At 43.2% G+C, this 27,631-nt stretch overlaps 1 protein-coding gene across 2 annotated transcripts; it reads right to left on the minus strand.

Annotated features, from left to right (window-relative positions):
* Positions 1 to 908: 908 nt before the first annotated feature.
* Positions 909 to 27,316, minus strand: LOC148845988 (Basic-leucine zipper (bZIP) transcription factor family protein). Of its 2 annotated transcripts, none has more exons than XM_088955026.1 (5): positions 27,136 to 27,316; positions 25,849 to 26,887; positions 23,888 to 24,020; positions 23,574 to 23,658; positions 909 to 1,560 (listed from the first exon to the last, which is right to left on the minus strand). In XM_088955026.1, exons 2-5 carry the CDS (start codon positions 26,514 to 26,516, stop codon positions 1,202 to 1,204), a joined length of 1,245 nt encoding a protein of 414 aa, XP_088811152.1. In that variant the 5' UTR covers positions 26,517 to 26,887; positions 27,136 to 27,316; the 3' UTR covers positions 909 to 1,201. The 2 variants fall into 2 exon arrangements, with proteins under 2 accessions (XP_088811152.1, XP_088811153.1); XM_088955027.1 differs by having other exon boundaries at positions 25,849 to 26,893; positions 27,136 to 27,279.
* Between the last annotated feature and the right edge of the window lie 315 nt (positions 27,317 to 27,631).

Consider the following 27,631-nt stretch of genomic DNA (forward strand, 5'->3'; position numbering starts at 1 on the left):
TTGAAAAGAACATTAAAATTATTATTACTATCGTTGTCATAGAAACTACCATATGCACATTTATTAGTACTATTGTATAAAGCGGATAGTTGCCTTTGGATTTATTTGTTAATTAACAGTGGCTTACTACAAGACTCACCAAGGAGTGACCGCATGTTCGGGTTGGGCAAGTTTCCTTGGTTTTGGTGTAAATCATAAAAGTCAAATTTGATTCATCTTAACTTATATCATTACCCTTTACTAGCCCCTTACACTAAAATACATCAAAAGGCCCCAACAAATGCTAATAAAAAGATGTATTAATGATAAGAAGATAATACACATAGGTAAGAGGTCTTGAGTTTAGGGTGGTAATTATGGTCTAGACCATCAGATTGTACCGAACCAAACGGCAATTGGCAGTTTGGTCTAGTTTAGCCTTAAAATGGTTTGGTTTGGTTTTCTAAATTTTAAAAACAAGACCAAACTATAAATTGTATTAAATCGAATTATTAATAATATATTATAATACATATGTTTAAACATAAGTATAATATTTAAATTTTTAACTTGTAATTTGATTCCCAAGAAACTGTTTATGTTTGAGAAAGTGTTAATATAATTTATATTATAGTACCAAGTGACGTTTGTTAACATTCAATTTGATATTTGAATGACCCAAACCGTACCAAGTCTTGTTATTACCATTTTCAAAATTTTATTTATGTGACCCAAGCAATTTCATAAAATCAGGAGTCAGGACTGATTCACCAGTATTCTAGTTAAAATAAATTGATAGGTCAGCCAGTTTTGGCCTTTTTTTTCTTGAATCACGATTTTCAAGGTATGACTGATCAAACCAGCTAAAGGCCCAGGTTGGTTCAACCAACCTGACCAGCCGGTCCAATCCAGCTTTACGCTTGACCAAATTAGTAAATAAAATGAGACTACAATTTTCCATTACAAGGTCCGTAGGAGTATAGGCTAAATCTAAAAAAAATATTTAATGAAACAATACTGAAAGAATATCATGTTAATTATATGGATGCAAATGCAAAAGGAAATATCCTTCCTACCTGGCTGAGGGCCCTACGGCTTGTTTCAATGTAAATGGGCGGAATATAGATGAAACATTTGATGGTGAATTTGACTGCCCCTTCAACGTCTGAACAAATGGATCCTAATAAAAAAATATAACAATTGCTATCCCCTGATTTTTCCTTCAGTCATTGGACGCAGATGTTTTCTCTCCCTGGTTTGTAGTCGATGGAGGTTTAATTCTCAAGTCCCCAGTTTGTTGCTGCTGCTGGAATTGCTGTTGTTGAGGTTGTGTGCGTTGCTGTTGCTGCTGAAGCTGATGCTGATGCGGCTGCTGCTGCTGCTGTTGAGAATGAATCTGGAGCTGTTGAAACTGATGTGCAGCTAGGAGTGTGTGCATCGTGTTACAATTGGGATAGAATTGCTGATTGGATCCAATTCCAAAAGAGGATCCATAGTTCATCATGGGCCGGCCATTGGGAATGGCTTGCCCTGTCATCAACTTGAGACGTTGGACTTCTTCCCTCAGAGCTTCATTCAGGGCTATCAGAATAGCAGAAATAAACGATAAGCCAGTTTTCAAAGACAATAAAAACACATACAATCTTTCATTGAAAGCTATATAGATACGTCCAAAGTAGCAAAACATGTTTACGTTGAAATAAATGAAAATTGTCTTTACCAGGAATCGAAATAATAAAAACTGGAAGTCACTCAACTCAGATAATGCCAAACAAAAAGAATAGTTGATCGCCATGATTCACTCCCCACGCTTGGGTGTAGAGCCAACTTGGGGGAATCATGGAATCCACTTAAGAGTAGGCTAACTATAAAAGGTACCGACATTTTGATGAAATTTGTCATCAAATCAAATAGAATGTACACAGATGCACTTTTAGCAATATTTTAGTCCAACCCCAATCAAACTCATATCCAGTTGAAACTATTACTAGATTATAATGGAAATCTTCGTGACAGAATGATCCTTAAATCTGACATGCCACTCTCTGACCACCCACTCCATATACAAATACCACCCACCTACCCGTGGTCCTGTACATGCCCCTAGCCAGTATGGATACAGTAACAGATACTGCATGGATACTTCTACACATGGTTTTCAAAACTGAACTGGACCGGATGGTCAGACTGGAAAAACTGGGAACCGGTCAGGTGACCAGTTCCGTTTTTCCCCCAAAACCGTTGATTTTGGTCAGCAAACTGCTGACCCAGGCAGTTAACTGTTCGAACGGTTTTGACCATTTTTTATTTTTTATGTCAGAACGGGCCAAATGCTCAACCCGGGAACCAGACCCCTGACCGGTTCGTTCTCCGGATTGATTTTAAAAACCTTGCTTCTACATGTACCTGTATTAACACAAAAAATGTAAAATGGTATATTCTAACAAAACATACTATAAAATTATTTGCATGTTATTAGAAGTTTAATTAAATTTGGCAAGATCTAAGCTTTGCTAAATAACAATCAACTTCAAAAACTAAATTTAAATGCGCAATGCAAGAATATCACATGAGATGCCCATATCCATATCCCCATCCAGGATTTTAGAAAATGGAATCATATCTTCATTTCCCATATGCATGTCCATGTTAGTATCCATATCTGGGCAACACAGATTATCATAATTGAGAGAAGTCATAAATCCTCAACTAAGGAACATGGGCCAGCTCAGAAAGAGGACTGGAGAAGTACGAGGCTGATCAAAATTCACTCCAACCCCAGGAACAACCATCAAATCCAATTTTGTGACGCTTCATAACAGTAAACGTTGGCTACATGAACCCTGTTCCGCCATTCCATTCTGTTGAGTACCATAACCATTGTAAAACTATGGGCCCTTAAATTATTTTTCGCTATTCAACTCATGTCCTCTTTGGTATGCCCTTAGCTCTTCTGGCCCCTCCACTTGTTATCAATCACTTCTTACTAGTGCTGTGGACGATCCTTTCTGCACAAGACCAAATCATCTTACTCTAATATTCCTAGGTTCCTTTCAATAAGTTCATCTCTCATCCTAACATTTCTAACTTTCATAACATTTTAAAAATCCATTGCCCAGGTGGCTAGGTGCTCCCATTGCCTAGAATCACCTTGGCACCGTGTCAACCACGGAAGTATAAATATGCAAACCCTTGTACAAATCCAACAAATAATGCTCTGACAGGTTGGTTATGGTATCAGAAAATGAAAATCCTGAAATTCTCCATTTCTTTTCTCCTACATACAACCATAAATTGGCCAAGCACAAAATAGACCTACACATGCCCCCATTCTCATCCAATACACACAAAAGAACAGGTGAAACATGCAAAAACTGCAGAAAGTCCATAACATCCCCCAAGAAAAAAGGCAGTGGATACAAGGAGACCCTCTAGTTATTACTAGGAACACTGTCTAGAGGACCTCCTTTTGGTAATCAGTTGATTACGGTGGCATTTGGCAAGTCTTTCCATGCGGTCTTCTGGGCCTAGGCAAGTTTGGAAGACCAAAAATTGGTCTTTTACATTTGGTAACAGAAAGCCAATAAGATGACGAAAATCAGTGAATTTTGGTAAGCTTTAAATGAAGTTTTTGCATCTTTCCACATGATAAATAGCCTTCAGATGCATTTTTTGAAAGCTTGATAGACCGATCCACTTGCCAACCGGTCTTGATCTTTAAAGACAAGATCCCGAAAGATCAGTAAACCTTTTGGCCATCTGGGCTGTTGGAAGATCTTTCTAGCTTTTCAAGCCCAATCAAGCATGGTAACTCTCTAAAGGCAGAACTCCTTTCACTTATCCAAGGTCTAGTGCTGGTCTCCATGTAAGGATGGACATAAAATAATAGTAGAGGGAGAATACCAGTCATTTATCATGGAAGAAAGCTGAAGAAAACATTCCAGGGCTTATAGGACAGTGGTTAGATAGGTGCAAACACTGGGTAATAACTTGAATAACTCATTCAAGTGGGTGCCTAGTACTGGTAACAAGGAAAAGTTTTCAGTGTGTAATACCCAGGCCGGGTTTCTTATTAAGGATAGCCTTGTATCACCTTATCATAATTATGGGTGGGAGGATGATTTTGTAATTAACAAAATAAGAGTATAACCTGTTCATTATGTCATCCTGCATTTCTTTTGTTACTGAAAAAAATGTTAAAAAACCATCCTAAAAAAATGCCCCCTCCCCATTCAACCAAAAACAGTAATCAGTTGAGATAGCAATAAACTGGACACAGGCACATACTGGACCTGGTGCAGTTTGCTGCCTGCTGGGAGGTAGACATACAAAGTTTCTAACCACTTGAACCAACTAAAAGACCAACCCACCCATCCCTCCCCCCCCCCAAATTAACAACCACATTATTCCACTACATATTACTAGATCCATTGAAGCCCTATAGAGGAAGTTGAAACCTACCTTATATTCTTCCCAAGACACTTACAGACTACAATTTACTCAATTATTTTATTAGTCATCTCCCTAGAACATTCTAGCACCTACTATATATTCTTACCAAAGCATGCAAGGACTCCAATTTACTAAAACATTAATTTCTTAGTTGTCTACCTAGGATTTTCTAGCCCCTTCACATTCCAACAAGCAATCTTCATTGGACACCCCTCCTGGCTTCCAGAGATGGACAAAAAAATCTACTCTGTATTACTATCCAAACACTTTTTTCCCAATTTCAATACAAGTTAGAGAACTTCCACCAGAGTACACCAATGACAAAACTCATTGTTGAGACTTTTTTTCTCACCTGACTTATGACTGTCAAGCTAGGAGTGCAATCAAACCAAGCCGAGCCAAACTTTGGCATGTTTTGGCTCGGCTTGACTAAAATACTAGTAGGTTCGAGTTTGAGTTCAAGTTTGAAAGCTCAAAAATTAATATATTTTTATATTTTATGAATATATATATGATCTATTTTTTATAATATAAGTATATTCTTATATTATATATAGAATATAAAAATGTTTTTTACATAAAAATATATTTTCATAATATATATTATATAATATATTTTTATATTCTATAATATATATGTATGCATGTTTGTGTTAATTGAGCCAAGCTCGCAAGCTTTTGAGCCAAACCTTTTATTGGTTGAGCTCCAACTCAAATACCTAATTGAGCTTGCCCTGATGTTTGAATTCGATTCAAGCTCAAATAAAATCGAACTCGAGCCCAAACTATTCAATTAGACCTCGATCCTATTGCAGCCTTATAATTCTAGCCCCCTCACACTAAAGGAAATGATCTCTATAGGACATTAAATTTAAGGCATATGATGAACTATCAAAAGTTAGACACTAGAGAGAATGGAATTTAAATCAAGTTAGATGCAATAAAGAGGAAGACAAATGAGCCTTGATAAAGGATCAGTAAATAAGGGAGAATGATTTTGAAAATTTATTAAATGAAAAACATGTAGAAGGTGCTAGTGGAGGAGACAAATGAGCCTTGATAAAGGATCAGTAAATAAGGGAGAATGATTTTGAAAAATTATTAAATGAAAAACATGTAGAAGGTGCTAGTGGAGGAGGGATTAGTAACTCCAAATAGTACTAAAAGTAACATATAGCTTCATAAAATTAGAATTACCAAATTTGATGAGGCACTAAACAAGATGAAGGGAAAGATGTAAAGACCTGATGGCATCTCAATAGAAGTGTGGAAAGGTATGAGAGAAGTAGGATTATCATGGCAACTAATTGAGCAAAGGTTATGACATGAAACAAATATTTAAGAAAACCAATTCAGGTTTATTTTATGCTAGGGATATCAACCATGGAAACCATCATTCTATTAAGACAATTGATAAAAAAGGTTTAAAGAGAAGAAAAGAGATCTCAATATGGTTTACGCGAAGAAAGGAATCCCAAATTGGTATGTAGAACACCTGAGGAAGAGACATCAAATGTCCAAAAAGGAAAATCCTATAAATATGGAGCAGAGGGTTGGGCATTTAAGAAACAACATGTCCAAAATATAAATGTGGCAAAAATGAAATCACAAACAAACCAAGGAGTATTCCCAATGGTGATAAAATAAGAGAAAGTAGATTGAAATGGTTTAGTCACATGCATAAAGGACCATCTACAGCACCTGTTAAATAAAAGCGATCTGTTACTAGTTGAAGAGGCTAGAAGAGATTCATCAAAAAAAGAGGCTAGAAGAGCTAGGAACAAACCAAAAAGGACTTGGTGGAAATAATAAGGAACGATTTAAGTGTTCATGGTTTAACAATGGATAAGGCTTTAAACAAAATAGAATGGCAAGGGTTCATGTAGCCAACCCTATATCGTTAGGACAAGGCTTTGACGATGACAATGACAATGAGACAATCTTCACTAGGACATTGCCATGGGCTTTCACATAGATTCACACATAACAATTTTTCTTTCTTTTTTTGACCAACAACCACAATAAAAGAAATTTTATTAATGTGAAAAAGAAATGTCTTCTACTTAAAGAGGAACAAAAACTTAGAAGAAAAATAGAAATAACAGCTGACCCAGAAAAATACATCAAACAGAAAATGAAGAACAATAAAGAATGTATGATTAAACTTCCTGATGCATCATCCCTAGTCTCGGTGCCCCCTATAGCATAAATAATCTCTCAACCTCATTTTTTTTATAAATGAAGAGGAATTTTATTAAGAAATTATGAGAACTGTTACAAGCATCCCATTGAGAGCCACGAGGTGCGACCTACCTTAAAGAGTGAAAATCACATAGCACTGTAGATCAATATTACAAGGTTGCCCAATACAAATGTTCCCTCAAAACCCCTTGTTTAGCAAGATAATCTACCATAGCATTTGCAGACCTGCCAACCCACTATATGCTAGCATTCCTGTTTCTTAATAACCAGTTGGCCTTCTTTGAGAGGTTCTTGTAGCACCAAATGACTGAGCTCGGATCTGTTAACCAACCTACAATAATCTTGGAGTCTCCTTCAATTTGAAGGTTCTCAGCACCAAGTTGATTAGCAATCTGAATACCTCGTAAAGCTGCCAACAACTCAGCCCTATTTGAGTCTCCTATTCCCACTGGGCCCAAGTACAAGGCTATGATATTACCATCCTTATCTCTAAAAACCCCTCCTATACCTGAGGGGCCAGGATTGCCTTGACTGCTTCCATCAAAATTCAGTTTTACACAACCTTCCAGCAGTGGAGTCCATACTGTGGAAGTCCTTTCCTTCTTGAGGGAGCTATTAGCCACCTCTAGCCAATTCCATCTAAAGTCGTCAAAGGAGAACAAATGGAAAAAAAAAAAACTGAAGTTTTCAACCAATGAATTGCCTTGTTAAGATACACTCATTGATATGTAGGAGACTTTGTTCCTTTTCTTGAAAAATTCTTGCATTTCTTTCCTCCCGAATTGTCCCAAGTGCAACCGCTCTGATACATTTCCACATAATCCTCCCTCTTTTTGTGGGCCATACAAAGACCAACAGGTCGAAAAGCAGACATACATCAGTGGGTAAATTCCACCTGCAACCAAATATGGCAAAAATCTAATCCCAAATAACAACAGCAAAGGAGCAGGAAATTAGTAAGTAGAAGCACTCCTCACTGTTAGCTTTGCAATGGATGCACCAGCTAGGGGACAAGCACATAAAAGGCTTCCCTTTTTGTAGGCAGTCCAGAGTGTTGATTTTCCCATAAAACACTTCCCAACAAAACAAGATAATTTTGGGGGGAATAGGCTTAGCCCAAAGCTCCATTACCGGAAAAATCAACTGCGGGGAGGAAGAACAAATAGGTTTCAGAAAGGAGGCACAAGAAAAGGAGCCTTTTGTGTGGGGGCACCAAATCCTCTTGTTTGACTGTAAAGGATCCAAACAAACATTATCAAGAATCAAAAGAAGTTGAGAAACATCACTAAGTTCAGCACCCCTCAAGCCTTGGTGGAAGCCAAAATCCCAATTTAAAGACAAAGAAAAAAAGGGAGAGGAAAGGGAAATAGAGACAGCCTTATTCTTAAACAAGGAAATAGAATAGAGAGAAGGGAAAAGGTCTTTTAAGGTTGAATTTCCCACCCAGACATTTTCCCAAAAGAGAATAGAATTCCCTAAGCAAACATCACACCTGAAAAAATTAAGAAATTGGGGAAGGATGCTTTGAATCACTTTCCAAGGAGTTGTCAAAGTAGCCTGTCGAGAAACACTAGCATCCCAACCATTATTTGAGAGATCATGAGTACTAGTTATCACCTCATGCCACAACCTCCCTCTTTCCAAGGGCCATCTCTACAGTCACTTACCTAACAAAGTTGTATTCTTCAATACCAAATTTCTTGTCCCCAATCCACATTCTTCCTTCTACACACTATGTCCCACCTTATTAAGTGATCCTTGTTCTCTTCCCCTGGCTCCCATAGGAAATTCCTCATTAGCTTCTCCAATTTCTTTGCCTCCCTAGAGGGGATTCTAAAAACATAGAGATAATAAACCGAGAAGTTAGTTAGAGTGACTCTTAACAATGTTACTCTACCTCCTAGAGAGATATAGTTCTTTTCCCAAGTAACTAATCCTTTTTCAAACCTCTCTAGGATTGGAATCCAAAATCTGCTTTCCTTTGGGTTAGCACCTAAAGGGAGACCAAGACAAGACAACGACCAAGAATCCACTTGACAATTTAAGCACTCAGCAACGGGCTCAATGACCCCTTTCATCCAAATTTACTCCCACTATGTAGCTCTTATCCAGGTTTATTTTTAGGTTAGAGACACTTTCAAAGTAATTTATCAAACTCTTTAGATTCCTCACTCTCTGTAGGTTGTCTATCATCTGCAAATTGGAGATGGGTAAACTAGGACATTATTCCTACCTATCCTCCAACCTTTTATTGCCACCTCCCTATCAGCCTTAGAGAGTAGCCGACTGAAAACATCTGCTACAAGAGTAAACAGAAAGGGGGAAAGGGGATCACCTTGCCTTAGTCCTCTAGTAGCAGAAAAGAAATCCTTCACCACACCATTTACCAACACTGAAAAATGACAAGAGCTGATGCAACCCTTCACCCACTTACACCACCTATCACCAAAGCCATAGTTCCTAAGAATCTCTAACAAGAAACTTCAATCCACTAAATCATAAGTGATGATGGAAGATTTGGCCCGACCTCACAATTATGCAACATGTGGCAAAAACAACAGCTCGGCGCAAAAGCGAGCCTAAGGCGCGAACACCAAGGGGAGACACCAGCGGACCGAACTCCCTACTAGGGGCCCGAACTCACCCTTGGCCCCAAACCAGAAAGCAATCCGAACTGGCCTACCTTGTAACAGTTCAGGATTCACCTCGCCGAACTGGCCAACCTTGTAACAGTTCGGGGTACACCTCGCCGAACTGGCCAACCTTGTAACAGTTCGGGGTACACCTCACCGAACTGGCCCGCCCTATACATACCTTCGAACTCAAGACTTCACCTCGCTCACCACTCCGCGTCACCTTCCGAGCACCAAAACCAAACAAATCGTACCATGCCTGACACTGAGGAAGTCCGTACCCGAGGGCGCCGCACCGGACTGACTTGAGATCTGACGCTTGACAGCCGCACTCTAAACGGCCACCTGCCACCGCAAGGGTAATCATACCCAACCTGACAAGGGCCTCGGAGCGAGTGTGCGAAGTGATTATAAGAACCCCCTGCCCCCAACAAACAAGGTATGTGAACTTTGCGCTATCTGGTCTACAATTTGCCTTTGAGAGATTACTGACTTGAGCTTCGGAGTTATCACTCCGGGTTCCCCCCGGAGCTCTCTCATCTTCCCCGTTTCAGGCCCCCTGACGCTCCAGCTCAGAGGCGAGTTCGTTGACAGCTAAGACCGGCCAAATTGCGCTCCATCAATTGGCGTCGTCTGTGGGAATGCTTCTAAAAGCCTCCCTCTAAATATCTTTTACCTACCCTTCTTTCAAAAACTCCCAACACCCACTCCATCACTGAAATGGCCTCCTCCAGCAGTGTCGGACGTGGAACCGAAACAGCCACTACCGGAGAGCAACTTAATGCTCTGGCGGTGTGCATTGGGCAGTTCACCATCCCCCTTTCAGTGGATGGGATCCCAAGTTTGAATGTGCCACATGCGGTGGCACCTCTGAACACTCCCTCACTGAACATCCCTCTCCCACTCCCCGTCGAAACAAACTTCGCGGAACCGACTATTGTACCACTGGCAGCTCGCCAAAACCATATAGATGATCTGATGCAATGCATGCGGGCAATGCAGGCCCAAATGCAGCAATTCCAGCAGCACCAACTCCAACAACACCAGGTGTTGCACCACCTCTCCCAACACCATTATCAACAACAATTCCCTCAGCTACCCTTGAACCAGCCACTTCCCCCCCCAGCACCGTGTTTCAAAGCCGGTCAAGGCCTCCCCTCAAGGTGGACGACCTCACCAAGGAGAGGCTTCCCAACCGTAGAACCCCCCTAACAGTCAGGCCTCATCCCCGGGCCGAAAATAAAGAAAGATCACTCCCGCCTCGTAGCCTACGGGCGGGTCAAGAACCTCGCCAACAAAGTCACCTCGGCGCTCCAAGCCCGAGTTCCCACTCACGGAGAACCGCTTTAGCGCCTTGGCAGCAGGCCAGCAATCCGAGCCCATCAAGCTCGGCAACACAGAGGCAAGCAGCGCCAGCACCAGGCCCACTCAAAGAAGGCACCGGCGAAGTCGCCGAACTGCTACCCGCGTGCTACCCGAGCTCAGAGGAAAGGAAGAAACGAGCTCGGGCAAGGTAAAAACCGTCCCCATTCTCTCAGTTCCTTCCCCCCTTTCAGCGGAACTGTTGGCAATCCCCTTGCCTAGAGATTTAAAACTCCCTTCTCTAGACAAGTATGATGGGTCCTTTGACCCCAACGACCACGTCGACGTGTTTCAGTCGCAAATGCACCTCGCTAGGGCAAGCGAGTCGTGCATGTGTGTGGCCTTCACCACCACCTTCAGAGGGGTGGTCCACACCTAGTACCGGAACCTAGCTTCCAGGTCGATAAAAAGCTGGCCCCAGTTCGTGCAGATCTTCACTGCGCACTTTGTCACCAACAAAAGGTGTCCCAGAACCGAGGAAAGTATCTTCGGGGTAATCCAAAGAGAGGGAGAACCCATCTGGAGCTACATCAAACGGTTCAATGAGGCATGTCTACAGATCCCTCGGTTAGACCCCGCGGTACAACTTGCCGCGACCAAAAGGGGTGTGACGCACAAAGAATTCAAATGGCACATGGTGGCTAGCCAGCTAGCAACCGTGGCCGACTTCCTCAAGCTCGCGGACAAGTTTATGAGAACAGAGGAAGAGATCAACCAGAGAAACGAAGGCGGTGTTGAAAAAAGAAAAAGAGAAAGCGAGCCCTCCAACCTCGGCGACAGAAGAGGCCACAACCGAGATGCGAAGCCAAGTCAGCTGTCCCGAGCTCCCCTAGCAATTCGGACGGATTACACGCCATTGAACACGAGGCGGACCGAGATCCTGATGACGATCAAGGACGCCCCTTACGTGAAGTGGCCACCTCGCCTGAAGAGCAACCCCAACGAGTGGAACAAAAATTTATATTGTAGTTTCCATAAAGATCACGGTCATAGCACCGAGCAATGTAATAATCTCCGCGACGAGATAGGACTCATCCGTCGCAGGTACTTAAGAAATTTTGTACATTATGACAACAGTAATAAAGCAAGTCGACAAGGGGAACACGGGAAGGATGTCCCCGAGCCGAGCAACAGACCGGCCGAAGCCTTGCAGCAACCTCCCCCAAAAGAAAGGCCAGTCCGAGGAACCATCCACGTGATAGTGGGCGGTTCGGTGGTGGTAGGATACACTTCGACGGCAGTAAGGACGTCAGTTCGCGAAGCAGCCCGAGAGGAGCAGAACCCTCCCAAGAGGCCAAAGAAGGAAGACCCAATCTTTTTTACAGAAGACGATGCGCGAGGTGTTCAATACCCTGGCGCGTACTGGTAGACTCAAGCAGTTCGGCAGACATACTATTCAAATCAGCATTCGACCAATTGCAGTTGCAGAAAAGCGATTTGAAACCCGCTCACACTCCTCTGGTAGGCTTCAGCAGAGAGGAAGTCATGCCTTTGGGAAAAATAACAGTACCTGTGGAAGTCGGCACATGGCCGTGCGCGGCAAGACTCAACCACGATTTCCTGGTGGTCGCGACCCCCTCCCCATACAACGCCATAATAAGGCGACCAATTACGCATATTATGTAGGTGGTCTCCACCTATTATCTAGCAATGAAGTTCCCCACGGACTTTGGTGTGGGGGTAGCGCAGGGCGACCAACTCGAGTCCCGCAAGTGCTATGTTGCCGCCCTAAAGGGAAAAAACAAGGCAGCCGATGACCTCGAACTAGAGGGACCGGCGGAGTAGGGCAAGGAACGAGCTTCGCCCACTGAGGAAACAGTCGCAGTCCCGACCTCGGCTACAGATCCGACGCGAACTCTACAGATCGGCGCCTCCGTCAAGGAGCCTTTGCGAACTGAACTGGTGAGCTTCTTACTCCAAAATTTAGATATTTTTGCATGGTCCGCGGCAGATATGCCCGGTATTGACCCTGGCCTTATAACTCACAAGCTTAACACTGACCCTGTAGTTAGACCCATTAGACAGAAGAAATGCAACTTAGCCCCGGAGTGCTGAAGGGCAGTCGACGAAGAAGTCGAAAAGCTCCTCGCAGCGGACTTCATAAGGGAAGTTCATTACCCAAGTTGGGTAGCCAACCCAGTGCTGGTGAAAAAAGCCAACGACAAGTGGCGCATGTGCGTCGACTACACTGATCTGAACCGAGCTTGCCCAAAAGACTGCTTCCCCCTACCCCGAATTGACTGTCTGGTGGACGCGACCTCGGGACACGAGCTACTAAGCTTCCTACACGCCTACTCAGGCTACAACCAGATTAAGATGGACCAGTCCGACCAAGAAAAAACCAGCTTCATTACAGAGTTCGGCCTGTACTGTTACAAGGTCATGCCCTTCGGGCTAAAGAATGATGGCACGACCTTTCAAAGACTTATAAATAAACTTTTTCGGCCTTTAATTGGCACGAAAATCGAATGTTATGTAGACGACATGGTCGTCAAAACACAATTTTCGCGAGAATTAATAAAAGACTTGGATTCCGTCTTCCAAATTCTGCGCCAGTATAACATGAGACTAAACCCAAACAAGTGTGTATTCGGTGTCACCTCGGGTAAGTTCCTAGGGTACATTGTCAACCGGCGCGGCATTGAGGCCAACCCGGACAAAATAAAGGCCATCCTTGATATGAGACCACCTCGGAAGGTAAAGGAAGTTCAAAGGCTAAACGGCCGCATAGCCGCTCTGAGCCGCTTCATGTCCAAGTCGGCAGACCGCTGCCTGCCTTTCTTCAAGGCAATCAAAGGCAAAGGGTTCGAATGGACCCGAGATTGCCAGCTCGCGTTCGACGAGCTAAAGACTTACCTCGCCACCGTACCAACCTTAGCCAGACCCGAGGAGGGTGAGGTCCTAGAACTGTACCTCTCGGCGAGCGACGAAGTGGTCAGTTCGGTATTAGTAAAACAAGTAGATCGGGTCGAACGGCCCGTCTATTATGTTAGTAAAATTCTGCAAGGAGCAGAAACAAGGTACCCGCATATTGAAAAAATTGCCTACGCACTGGTGATATCAGCTCAGAAACTCCGGCCATACTTCCAAGCTCACACCGTCATTGTCTTAACCGACAAACCCCTAAGACAAGTTTTGCTAAAGCCCGAGGTCTCCGATAGGCTGACGAGATGGGCCATCGAACTCAGCGAGTACAATCTCCAGTACAAACCTCGAACCGCAATTAAGGCCCAAGCTTTGGCAGATTTTATCGCCGAGTGCACTTTCAGCCACGAAGCCCTACAGGTCGAGCCCGAGGTCCCCAGTTCGGGTGAACCCAGAGCTCCCGAGCCAATAGAGTCTGAACCCCGTGAAGTAGCAGCAAGTGTGGCATCTCTCCTAGTCAGGCGAAACGCGAACTGGGATGAGGAGCCCTAGATCCTTCATGTGGATGGTTCCTCGAACCAGCAAGGCAGCGGGGCTGGAATAGTCTTATGCGGCCCGGGCGGCACAAAATTAGAGTATGCACTACGCTTTGAGTTTGCGGCATCCAACAACGAGGCAGAGTACGAAGCATTGATAGCTGGGCTGGACCTAGCGCAAAAGGTGAAGGCAAAGCACCTGGTCATCTGCAACGATTCCAAGCTCGTGGTCAACCAAGTTACGGGCGAGTATGAAGCACGCGACCTCTACATGATCGCATATTTGGCGAAAGTAAAAGAGGCCCTGCTCAACTTCCAGTCACACTTCATCAAGCAAATCCCGAGGTCAAAGAACACTGAGGCCGACGCTCTGTCCCGGTTAGCCAGCACAAGTCACAATGACATGAGAACCGTGTATATAGAGGACTTACCTCGGCCTAGTATTCTCGAGGGGGCAAAGGAGGTCGCTCCCATCCTGGAAGCAGAGTCGAGCTGGATCGACCCACTCGCGAGCTTCTTGATAGACGGAACCCTCCCTGCAGAACGCAATGCGGCCAAGAGGGTAAAGCGCCAGGCAGCCAAATACGTCATAATAGACGAACGGTTATACCGACGGTCCTACACGCTCCCCTACTTGCGTTGCTTGCAACCTGCCAAAGCCGAGTTCGTACTCCACGACACTCATGAAGGCCTGTGCGGCGGACACTTGGGGGGCAGAGAACTTGCCCAAAAAGCACTCCGACAAAGATACTACTGGCCAACGATGAAGGCAGAAGCTGTCGAGCTCGTCAGAAAATGCGACAAGTGTCAGAAGCACGTCAATCTCCACCATCAACATGCCTCCGACCTCAAATACCTCACCAGCCCGTGGCCCTTTGCACAATGGGGCATCGACCTCCTAGGGCCATTCCCACCAGCAACAAGCGGAAGAAGATTCCTAGTTGTTGCAGTAGACTACTTTACGAAGTGGATAGAAGCCGAACCTCTGGCAATTGTTACGGCCCGAAACATACAGAACTTCTTTTGGAAGAATATAGTATGCCGTTTCGGGTTACCTCGGGTACTAATTTCCAACAACGGCAAGCAGTTCGAGGATATCAAGCTCCAAGAGTGGTGCCAGAACATGGGGATTCAGCAAAACTTCACGTCAATCGCGCACCCGCAGGCAAATGGTCAGACGGAAGTAATGAACAGAGCCATCCTGCGTGGACTGAAAGCACGTCTGGATCGAGCTAAGGGATTGTGGGCCGAAGAGCTACCAAGTGTCTTGTGGGCTCACCGAACTACAGAAAAAACCGCCACGAGAGAAACCCCCTTCAACCTCACCTACGGCATTGAAGCAGTGATCCCGGCAGAAATCACAGTACCAACATTGTGACTAGAAACATACGACGATCGGACAAACGGAGATGAGTTACGCACCAACCTTGACCTACTAGATGAGGTAAGGCACCTCGCGCACATCTGGACAGCGGCTTACCAGCAACAGGTAGCTCGCTACTACAATGCCAGAGTAAAGGAACAAAGCTTTCGAGTTGGCGACCTGGTCCTTCGTAAGATTATGGTGTCCAAACCCGACGTGGGCAAACTTGGACCAAACTGGGAAGAGCCCTATAAAGTAAAGAGAGCGCTCAGGGGGGGGGGGCATACGAACTCGAAACTTTGGAAGGCAAACAAGTACCTCGAGCGTGGAACATCGTGAACCTAAGGTGATACTACCTATAAACCACCAAGCGAGGTAGACGAAATCAGGTCCTATGGGACACGGTGCAAGCCAAGAACCTCGACGTAAACAAGCAAAGAAAAGGGCATATTATCAGCTCGACAAAAACAAGTCGCAGAAGTATAAAAACCCGGACAAGAAAGTGGCATATTATCAGTTAGACAAAGAATCAGTTCGGGACAAAGGAACACTTGGGCAAAAAGATTATCTATTCCGTTGCAAGAAACAGGAGCACATTAGCCATTAGAAGGCACTTCAACAACACCCGAAGGCCCTGCCTCTCCTTCAGAGTCCGACTCGCCATTAGCAGCACTGGCCATCTCCTGAGTTATGCGCGAGGTGGATATGGCACTAATATCGAGGTCGGGGTACGTGTTCCGGATCATCCACCAGCTCAGTTTTAACCCCCTTTTGTAAGAATCCACCATCAGATCATCAAAACGCAGAGAGGCAATGTAGTCTTCAACGGCCTTCTTCTTGGCGTCTTCAATGCCTTGGGAAAAAAATCTGTGTTTTCTCCCTAATGTCCTCTTAAAGATACTCGACTTGATGCTGCAAATCCAACTTCAAGTCTGCCATGTGCTTGACAACGACCCCCATGGCCTCGACATCACGCTGAGACCTCGCATGCCTAGCCATTGCGACGCGAGCAGCCTCTTCGGCAGCATAAGTGGTCGCCTCAGCAGCTCAGGTATTCGCCTCTGCAGCATGGAAAGCCTCTTCAACAGCATGAGCGACAACCTCAGCAGCTCGCGCCTGTCGCGAGCTCTTCTCCACTTGGGCTGCTAAGGCATGAATTGAAGAATTCACCTATCAAAAGAAACAAGTGAGCAATGACAACAAAAGCGACAGAAAATGAAAAGGGCAAATGAAATCTGACTTACCACCATAGCATGTGTTACGGCGCGACAGGCGACCTGGTTCAAAGGAAGATCAGTCTACGCCGCGATCTCCTCAGGGAAAGTAGCCTCCCTACTCTTCTGAAGAGCGTAGTTTGGCGTCAACACGCTCCTGAACTCCCCTTGAGCTCCCGAACCCGAGGGCCCAGCCCGCATATAAGCAGACCCAGAGTGAGCAGGAGCACTTGAGTATGCAGGAGCGCCCGTATAGGTGGTCTCAGCGTAAGGTGCCCCAGCAGCTTCATGAATCGGAGTCACCTCGGGCTCCCTGGGCAGATCCTCCGGCGTGTTGTCTGGAACTTGAGGCTCCTCTTCCGGGGGCAGCTCGGTACAAGTTCGCTTGGCGACCCGCTTCCTCCTCTTCATACCTTGGAACAGGCGTCCCCCACGAGTTCTCTCCGCATCCATCACACCTGTAGAAACGAGTTCAACATCAGAAAAATAAAGGAACAAAGCAACAAGAAACCGCAGTACTAGAAACCTACCCGAACTCAGGCCGGCCGCAATAAGCTTGGCCTCCGTTAAGTAGTGATGGCACTTTAAACCTTGTTGTGCCCATTGCCAGAGGCCCTTCACCGTCTCTTTGTCGAGAGTAACACCTGAATCAGGAGAAGCCTCACCCCACCCGGTCTGAAAGGGCCATCCCTGTGCACTTCGCACACCAAAGTAGTCCCGCTTCCACGCCGGGACCTTATTAGGAAGATCGTGCAGAAGCTTAAAGCTCGGGCGAGGAGAAAGGTAATACGCACGTCTTCCCCTAGGAAGAGAACCCGCCTGTCTCTTGAGCATCAAGATGGAGGAGAATATCTCTAAATCTAAAGGGAAATTCTGCTCGCAAAATAGGGAGATTGTCCTCACCAGGTTCCGAATAGAGTTTGGATGAAGTTGGCCAATGGTGACACCGAAATGGTTTATGACTTCGACGAGAAGGGGGTGGAAAGGAAGTCGCAACCCCGCAGCGAGCTGCTCTCGAAAAATCACGATCTCATCAGGACCGTGTTCCCAAGAAAAGCTACCCGAAGGAATAAAATATGTATACCCCCCAGGCAGATTGTAAGACATAAGTATAGATTGAAGCCCCTCGGGCGTCATGGTCGAGGGACCAAACCTGTCTAGCATCCGACCTCGGCAAGAGGTAGACGCCAAACTGCCCGAAGCGGCTCGGCCTACTGGTTCATAGTCCTCGAGTTCCACCTCAGGATCACTGAGGCAGTCGGGGGATACGGCTCGGTTTGTAGAACCTACGTCAGTCCTACTTGAAGAGTCGTCTGAGCTATCAAAGCTAGACATTGAGGAAAAGAGGTGGATTCAGGAAAGTACTCACCGGAAGAAAGTTTTGAAGGCTCCGGAGACGAGAACAAGCCAAAGAAACCTTGGAGGCTATGTAACCAGCCTAGGCACGAGCTGAAAAAACTTGGACGCGAGCTAAAAAGTTGGACGCGAGCTCAATAGGCAAACCGCAGAAGTGACAAATCGACTGGGGTCCCCCACTATTTATAGCTACAGTAACCAAGAACCGATCGTACAGATCAAAGACGATCTGACGGCCCACATCCGCGCTGACCGCACGTCCCCTGGGGTCGAGACGTGATTGGCGCACGTCCTTCCGAAAAAAGCGAAACGTCGACGCACGTCTTTTTGAAACCGACGTCGCGCTGACGCACGTCTTTCTGAAACTGACCGCGCCGCACGTCTCCCTGACAAATGCCAACGCACGTCCAGCAGTGGCACGCCCGCTGTCACGTCCCAGCAGTGCGAATTTTTGAAATTCAAAACGTGCGCGGTCAACCATCAACATTTATTAGTAGGCACGTTTCCTGCCTTCTCGTCAACAGAAGAACCCTCGCAAAAGCAACTCGCGCATTCAAGGTTCAAAGGACGGGACAAATCCACCTACTGCCTCGCGAAACTCCCCGCGCCAGGGCAAGACCCTTGCACGAGGAGTGGGGGGCAATTGATTAAGGAAGATTTGGCCCGACCTCACAGTTATGCGACACGTGGCAAAAATAACAGCTCAGCGCAAAAGCGAGCCTAGGGCGCGAACACCAAGGGGAGACACCAGCGGACCAAACTCCCTACTAGGGGCCCGAACTCACCCTTGGCCCCAAACCAGAAAGCAATCCGAACTGGCCTACCTTGTAACAGTTCGGGATTCACCTCGCCGAACTGGCCAACCTTGTAACAGTTCGGGGTACACCTCGCCGAACTGGCCAACCTTGTAACAGTTCGGGGTACACCTCGCCGAACTGGCCAACCTTGTAACAGTTCGGGGTACACCTCGCCGAACTGGCCCGCCCTCTACATACCTCCGAACTCAAGACTTCGCCTCGCTCACCACTCCGCGTCACCTTCCGAGCACCAAAACCAAACAAATCGTACCAAGCCTGACACTGAGGAAGTCCGTACCCGAGGGCGCCGCACCGGACTGACTTGGGATCTGACGCTTGACGGCCGCACTCTAAATGGCCACCTGCCACCGCCACCCGACACCGCCATCTCCAGTTAGAGAGACGGTTAGGTAGTGACGGTTCTGTCCCAGCAGAAAGGACGGCGGCCGAATTGACAGACGCAAGGGTAATCATACCCGACCTGACAAGGGCCTCGGAGCTTGTGCGCGAAGTGATTATAAGAACCCCTTGCCCCCAACAAACAAGGTATGTGAACTTTGCGCTATCTGGTCTACAATTTGCCTTTGAGAGATAACTGACTTGAGCTTCGGAGTTATCACTCCGAGTTCCCCCCGAAGCTCTCTCATCTTCCCGTTTCAGGCCCCCCGACGCTCCAGCTCAGAGGCGAGTTCGTTGACAGCTAAGACCGGCCGGATTGCACTCCATCAATAAGCTTTCTCTAGATCCCATTTACAAACCACCCCTTGCTGGCCAGACCTCCACATTTCCTCCACGCATTCATTGGCTATTAAAATTTGACCAATTATTTGTCTTCCTTGCACAAATGACCCTTGGGCTTGATTTATTAATTGGGGTAACATTGTTTTTAGCCTAAAGGACAAACCTTAGCCAGAATTTTGTAAATACTCATCACCAAACTAATTGGCATGAAATCTTTGGGATATCTTGCATCCAACAATCCTAATAAAACTCAACCTCATTTTTACCAAATGAGTCTTCTATACCATTAATTGATCAAGGGATTCAATTGAACAAGTTCAACGATCAGTCAAGAATCCAAGGGACCACACACCCTCAAATGCTTAAGACATCATGACAATCACATTGGCATTCATCTTCCACAACCAAACCATGCCACCTAAGAAATAGGCCAGTTTTAATCCTGTAGCAGATCTCACAATTCAATCCTTTGGGAATTGTCTTCTCCCACTTAAACTGGGAAACTTAATGGAATAATTCCTTCATTATCTAGAAAAGAAAAAGAACAAAAAAACATTAATACCTGAAGATCCAAGGTTAACCAAAGAAAATCCGTTGAAGTTAAATTTGACAACCAATTGCCTAAGCAATCCAAAGCCAAGAGTCCAAAACACCCTCCTTTGATTTGTGTTTGATTCCTGAAAAAATTATTAAAATTGGTAAAGTTTTGGGGAAGTTCTTAAAAGCATCTTATGAAACCCCTTAAGACTTGACAACTTCCCCAATTTCAATAATCTTCTTAGAAATTAGATGCAATCTTGGGGAGCAAAGCTGGTTTGTAACCGACCACTGCCAGAAAGATAGAATCCATAAAAACCCCTTTTAAATACTCATGTAAAAAAAAAATCAATGGGTGACTCCTACGCAAATAAATCAATGAGGATATGTACCTCTTCTTCCTTGTTTCTGAAGGGAGACCTGGAAGCTCCAAAAAGAGGAGAAAATGGTTCCATAAACAAGAATGGAACAAGTGATTGCATCCATAGTTGTCAAGGACTCAAGGTGACACCTATGCAACAAGGAGCCCATGGAGGGTCACCTCACTTAAACACTAAGTTATTTTGAATTATTTTATCCATGGCATGCCTTGGAGAGTTCAACCTCAATATGAAGCTTCACAGTGTTTGAAGAGTAGGCACCTCATATTACTTAATTGGTGTCACTTTACAATGACAACAACATGAGTGGAATCCACAAAAACTTAAAATTTAAGAGTACTCATCTAGATTTGATACAGCTAAGCGTCTACAAAAAACACAAAATAGAGTTGACATACATGACTATATTCATCATCGTCAAAGTAGTACTTATTGATTGTTAAAATATAAAATAAATTTATACTAAAAGAATTCAAGACAAAAAAAAACTACAAAAGCATGCAAACTAATCCTGAACCAAAAGTAACATTTTTTTCCCTTCCCAATTAATACGTAGGGATGAAAATTGCGAAGTAGCTAGAAAAAAAATTGATGAAGGATTTTTTGTGGGAGCCAGAAGATGAAAAGAAAGATTTAGTGAAGCGGGAACAGGTGTGTAAACCTAAGGAGCAAGAAGGCTTGGGAATTGGAAACCTAATTAAGAGGAACAAGCTCTTTTAGGAAAGTGGTTGTGGAGATTTCACTTAGAGGAACAGGTTGTGGCACAGGATCATTGAAAGCATTAATGGTGTAGCGGAAAATGGCTGGGATACAAAACTGCCGCCTCACACTACTTCAATTTCCCCTTGGAAGGCAATCTCTGAGGTACTATCTACCTTTCTAATTCTATCTGTCTTGATGTCGAATGTGGGAATAGAGTCTTATTTTGGGAAGAGCTCTGACTTGGGGATTTTCCGCTCAAACTACAACTCCCAACACCATACTCATTAACAAACGTCAAGAATGAACCGGTGTCTAGATTTGGCAAACCTTCAACACTTGGTTTAAACTAGGATTTTTTATTCAGAAGGGGATTGAGGGACAATGAATGTGAATCCCTTATCCTCCTACTTTCTCTCTTGGAAAAGGTTTTCTTGGAACAAAACCTTTTGGATGGTAGAGTTTGGTACCCTTCCCCTAATGGTCACTTCTCTTGTGCTTCCCTCTTTAACCTTCTTATTAGCTCAGAACCCACGGGGATAAATCAACTAGTGAGTGAAATTTGGTGCAAACCAATCCCTCCTGAAGTGCAAGCTTCCTCATGACAATTAACACCTATGACATGCTACAGAAAAGAAGGCCAAATAATTACCCTTCTCCTCATGTGTGTCTCCTTTGCAAGGCCAATGGCGAGACCCTTCCTCATTTACTACTCTCTTGTTCAGTTGTTCCTTTGTGACTTGTATTTGGGACTACTGCTCTCTTTTTGGTTGCAGATGGGTACCCCCACAGGATGTGATTAGCCTATTCAACTCTAGCTTCTTGAGGCAACAAAAGAAAAGGGGAAGATGTCTATGGAGAATAAAAAGAGCAGCCCTGGTATAGACCATTTTGGAAGAGAGAAAAACCATAGAATCTTCCATGAAAAGAGTACATCAGTCGAGGAGGTGATTGAATCCATAAGATAAGGATCAGATCTGCACATTGGGCTAAAACAATGGAACTTTTCAGAGATGTCTCTACAAATGACTTGTTATGGAAATGGACTAAAGTGGCACAAATAGATACACACAAAGTAGTGATAATGGAATGGAAACTTCCAAGGTCAAATAAATTAATTTTTTATGGGACCTCCTTTGGCAATCTGGGAGGGTGTGTATAGAGGGAGTCTTCAAAAACCATCGAGTAGTAGTGGCCTTATTTTCTGGGACAATTGGACTTGGAGATTCAGTTAAGGCTGAGATAATGGCACTTTTAGAAGGACTAAAAAACTAGCAACACAGCTAGGTGTTAGAGAGCTCGAAGTAGGAGACTCCTTATTGGTTATTTCTTGGGTGAAACAAATCAATTCAGCCCCTTTGAAATATAGATTTGCCTTCAAGGAAATTGACTTCCTAGCAAATAGTTACAACTAGCTTTGGATGGGTATAAAAAGAACAGAAAATAGGCTGGCAGATGTCCTAGCAAAACAGGAAGTGGACAGGTCCACTTTATTTTGGGCAATGTTGTAATCTATGATAGTGAAAAGGGGGGATGGCAAAAATTAGGGTGGTCAAGCTGTTTTCTGTTGTTTTTGGGCTACTGTGAAGCAAAACAATGTAACTTTTTCAATCATTAACAAAAGAACTCATTTTTCTGATAAAATAAATAATACATAGGGCTGCAACAAAGCAATATCCTTATGTACACAGATTCATGTACCATTATTTTTCTTATTTTATTGACTGATAATACATCATAAATAGACATCTTAAAATACAGTAGATGTGCACCACTCATACTTTGTGTGTATATGTCTTCTCTTTAAAAACTGGAGTGTGAATAGCAATATAGCATAAAAAATCACCATCTGTAACATAATATTATACTGTTTGATTGACAATGCCAAGAGGCACAACCAACATGTTAAATTTTGGTTCCTAACAAGTTACCTCTTTCATCTGAAAAAGATGCAGCCAAGATAAACATATAAAACTTTGAAACAGAAAAAGTGATTTTCTAACAAAAAGTAAACATGTCATAAATAAAGATGGCATTTTTGTTAAAATAATTCAAAGACCTATGTAGGAGCTTTGTGCCAACTGCCAATTGTAGACAATGATCTGGTAAACATGCCCAGAACTTTAGAGCAAGTTCAAACATCAATGGTAGAGGATTGTATCTGGAAGGAGTAGATTAGCACTAACATTTTACCAACGTCCTTGTCATATAAAATGATGAAGCAACAAATCAATTGATTATAGATTAGGATTATGTCTTTTTTATACCATCTGCGACAAAAAGTATGCAACTAGTTTGGTGTTCTAGAACAATGAGCTCGAGAGGGCCATGGTCAGTAACACAATTACCTATGAGTATGAAATCATACTAAGAAACACCATTTATGAATTTAGAAGTACAATGATTTAATGAAAGACACATTAGGCATCAAACAACAAAATCAGATTGAACATTTACCATCTTGAAGGTGAACCTGTTGCTCCATTGTTTGCAGACGGAGTTTCAGCTCATTATTTTCAGCAGTCAGAACATTTGTATCTCTCTACCCATGAGAAGGCAATAAAAAATGATAGTCAGAAACAAAAAATGAGGAAATAAAATAAACTGTGTTTATTCAGGATATCATAATGTACATAAGCAAGGGATACAAGATCAAAACATCTAGAGAAATGGCACTGGAGTTTAAGAATTGGTAACATTCTAAACCGCCATGCCAAGTTTTGATTCCTATCGAAAGAAAGGAAAATTGAGAGAAAATAGTAACAGAATACCTGCAACATGGTCAACTGAGCAGAAAGTGTGGTTGCTTCTGTTTGGAGGGTCTGCACTTTCCGTTCTAGTTCTGCTATGTACCTCATTTTCCTCTCCTTTGACCTTGCAGCTGACTGCCTATTTGCCCAGATTCTGTTACATAAAATAGGACAGACAATCGTAAAAAAAAAAATAATGGGTGATGGTAATCAATAACAGGGAGAAAGAAAAGCACTCCAGTTATTCTATTCTTATCCAAGGAAAATCCAACAAGAGGGAGCATAAACAAATGCTGCACAAATTTCCTTGTAAGATAATAGAAACTACAGAGCTCTCAGACTAAAAAAAGAATATTTAGGAATCACAATCTGGACAATGTCCTTCTGCCTTGTACATGGGAAGAGATGGCTCAATAAATTACAGTTTTCCACTTTACCTTCAATATATTTTATTCAAATATGGTGCCTCAAAATCATCATTTGCAGGAAGTATATGACCCTATTCGTTAGAAATTTACTCCTTCCAGTCAAAATTATAGATGTGATCTAAAAATAATGTCAATGTGTGAATTCAATATCTTGTCAGAACTTAGAATTTCAAATAAGGCAATAGGTTGGTATTTTGCTAAGTCTAATATGCAGTTTCAACTGACTTAAAAAGAAGTTTTAAATGCCCAGACATATCCAATTTGTGTGCTTTTTATTGCAGGGTGGAGAGAGAGAGAGAGAGAGAGCCCAAAAGGTGCATTTGAACAGCATTGAGAAAGCTATATTTTGCAAGCAGCATTTTTTTGCCTCCAAATGCCTATTGAGAACAAAGTCTACTAAAGCAGACCAAACTATTGGTTGTACGGTGGGAAATTAGAAATAATCAACAATGCCATTTAAGCAGGCCGTACTTTGTTTTCCTACTTAAGAGAGGCTTTTTTATGATGGACTTCAATATTCAAAACATTTTACTAAAAATACCTTCCAATGAGTCAATAAATGAACTAAGAAAAGGCTGCAATCATCATGAATGCAAACTTGGCATAAGAATGTTGCCCAATCTACTAAGTCTGAGATCATTTGCAAGTTTTCTACTATGACCAGTTTTAGATTTAAATCTTCATATTCATGTCCCAGTCTCCTGTATCAACTCCATTAACTTCATCTGTAAAATCATGGCCTTGTTTTAACCAAATTTCAGTGTGGATATGTTTAAAATTAAATCACAAAAGAATAGAAAAAGAAAATGGTGTTACATGAACTCAGAGCTTTTTTTTTTATAAATAGGCACATAAGATAGGAAGAAGTGTTTTCCCTGATTTTGTTGCGAGGCCAAGATCCCAAAAAAGTTATGTGAATAAGGCTTTCATATCATATACATGAAATACCAAGCTACTCAGTTGATAATGGATTCTTTTTTCTATGAAGTTGATAATGGATTCACAAATTTACCATTAAGAAATTTCATAAACATTAAAAGTTAGATGAATATGAAATGATTGGATGAGATAGGTTTTGAAAAAACTGAAACTAAAGCATGACATTAACATGAACATGTGTTTCTTCTTTTGTAGATTTGGACTTTCTTTTACCAGTGTCCATGTCTTGGGCCACAAGAAATCAGAGGCCATCCATTCTAGTGTTTCCGGTGTCCAAGTGTGTATCTTCATTGAGGAAATCCAAACATATTTTTTTTTATCTCATATGCAGAAAAACATATGAGATGCCAAGTGGACCAATAGATAAAGATGATGTTTATAAAAGAAATCACTTGAGATTCTAAGTGTGCCATCAATAAATATATAGAACCTATTGAGTAAGAAAACTTAACACGATTACACAAAAACACCACAGACCTAAAACAATAAGAAAAAAAATTACAACGAACACATTGCAAAAGTTATGCATGCCCTTATTTATGCATATGCAAATATACAAATCTCAACATTGTAGATAATCAAGGGCAAAAATGAGTAAAAAGATGAGAAATCGACCTCTTTGCACGCTTTGGGTCAATGAGGGCAAGATCAGCAAGCTTAGCCGCTGACATGGCCTTCTTGGTTTCTGCCGCAGAAGGTCCTTCTGTGCCTGAAACAAGCAACTCCGATTTGATCGAGGTTGACCCATCCATGGATTGGCTGTGCTGATGCCTAACCCTTGGCCTCTCATTAGCACCAACAACTAAATTCTCGGCCGAAGGAGTTGCAGTTGCTGCAGCCGTCGACCTCTCACCTGCTTGAAACCCAGATGTCGCCGAAGATGCACTAAATTTCTCCATATCAACGTACATGGAAAAGAGGTCTTCCTCAGTATCGTCCGACAGCGAAGGACCGTCTCCAGGACCGACAACACCAAGATCACTATCAAAGCTGATATCGTCTGGGAGACTAAGGATCTCAGACTGAGCCCGCCGATGACCAAGATTCTTTGGAGGGAAATCTGGCATCCGACTGATGTCATGGCTAAAATGGTTGGTATCAGACGACAATCCATGACCAAAATGACTTGATTCTGGAGTAGATACCGGGGCTGGCGGTGGCAATGGAGAAGAGGAAGGCTCAGACTTCGCAGTGAAATTATTCCCCGGGGACGAAAAAGCAGAATAACGAGCTGAGGGAGGTGGCAAACCTCCTCCATGGCAAGGAGGCTTATCCTTCTCCATGATCAAAACCCCTCAAAGTATAAGAATCTCGAAACAGAATAACAACAATCGAGCAGAACGAGAGATGATAAACCCCCAAAAGACAAATGCCTACTCCACCACAACGTAAACCCTAGAAAAAGAGTACCCGAGAGCCGTTCTCCTCACAGACCAACTAAAATCCCTAAAAAAAACGAAGGGTTCTTCTTAAACCCTATACACTAGACATTTACACCTTGTATAAAAAATGTGGGTTTCAGATAACAAAACGGATTCAAAGAAGTCAGAGTGTTGAAGAACTATTGCTCTCCTTGCAATCAGAGCTTCGACAAATAAGCAAATGCAGAAGCCCTAAAAATCGAAGATCTGAACTTCCCCCAGAGTCGAAAGGACTGCCACTTCGAACGAATCAATGAATCAAATGGCAGTTCCAATTTTATAGAAAAAACCTCCAAAACATAAAAAAAAAAAAAAAAAATAGCAACAGAGCATTGACATTCACAGCAAGCAAAACCCTAAAAAACAGATACCTGAGCTTCTAATATGATATATGAAGTTCCAAAAACAACAAATACATCAATTCTACAACTTTCCAGAGATTTTATAGCATAAAAAAAATGATGGAACAAGAAATGCCTACCGCCTACCGCCTATCGCCTATCAACAGCTCTGACGAGAAGAAAGAATAAATTACAGAGAGAACCGAGAGAGAGAGAGAGAGAGAGAGAGAGAGAGGGGAGGAGGAGGCGTTTCAGGAATTTATTGGAGGCATTATAAGAAAAATAATAAGGAAATACAATTTGGGTATGTTTCTGGAAAGAATTCACGCCGAAATCTGGTGGGTGACGTCGTCACGATATACACTGCATTTGGGCAATTACTGCGCTGGGAGTACTAATTACTTAACCCAAGACGCGTCTCGAGCTAATTCTTTTTCGCTGGGCCATACTGTACTTTCCAGTGTTCTAAGATCATTGCTGTCTTGCTGCTTACTCTTGTTGAGGTGTTCGTTTCCACCATTCTCGTTGCCTTGAATAATTGCCTCCATCATTTACCAAAATACCTCCTTTGCTATAGTTCACATTTTATCAACACCCCCACAAAATTTGTTAATGATTTACTTAATCGACCTTATT

The sequence above is a fragment of the Nelumbo lutea genome, chromosome 7 (assembly GCF_056320005.1).
Source record: "Nelumbo lutea isolate HS-2025 chromosome 7, American lotus-T2T, whole genome shotgun sequence".
Taxonomy (NCBI): domain Eukaryota; kingdom Viridiplantae; phylum Streptophyta; class Magnoliopsida; order Proteales; family Nelumbonaceae; genus Nelumbo; species Nelumbo lutea.

Excerpts from the sequence above, each read along its gene's own strand:
- LOC148845988 (XM_088955026.1), bottom strand. The coding sequence starts at position 26,516 with ATGGAGAAGGATAAGCCTCCTTGCCATGGAGGAGGTTTGCCACCTCCC. Across the intron at positions 23,659-23,887 it reads CTCAGTTGACCATGTTGCAG|AGAGATACAAATGTTCTGAC; the intron begins GTATTCTGTTAC and ends TCTCATGGGTAG. Across the intron at positions 1,561-23,573 it reads ACAGGTTCACCTTCAAGATG|CCCTGAATGAAGCTCTGAGG; the intron begins GTAAATGTTCAA and ends CTATTCTGATAG.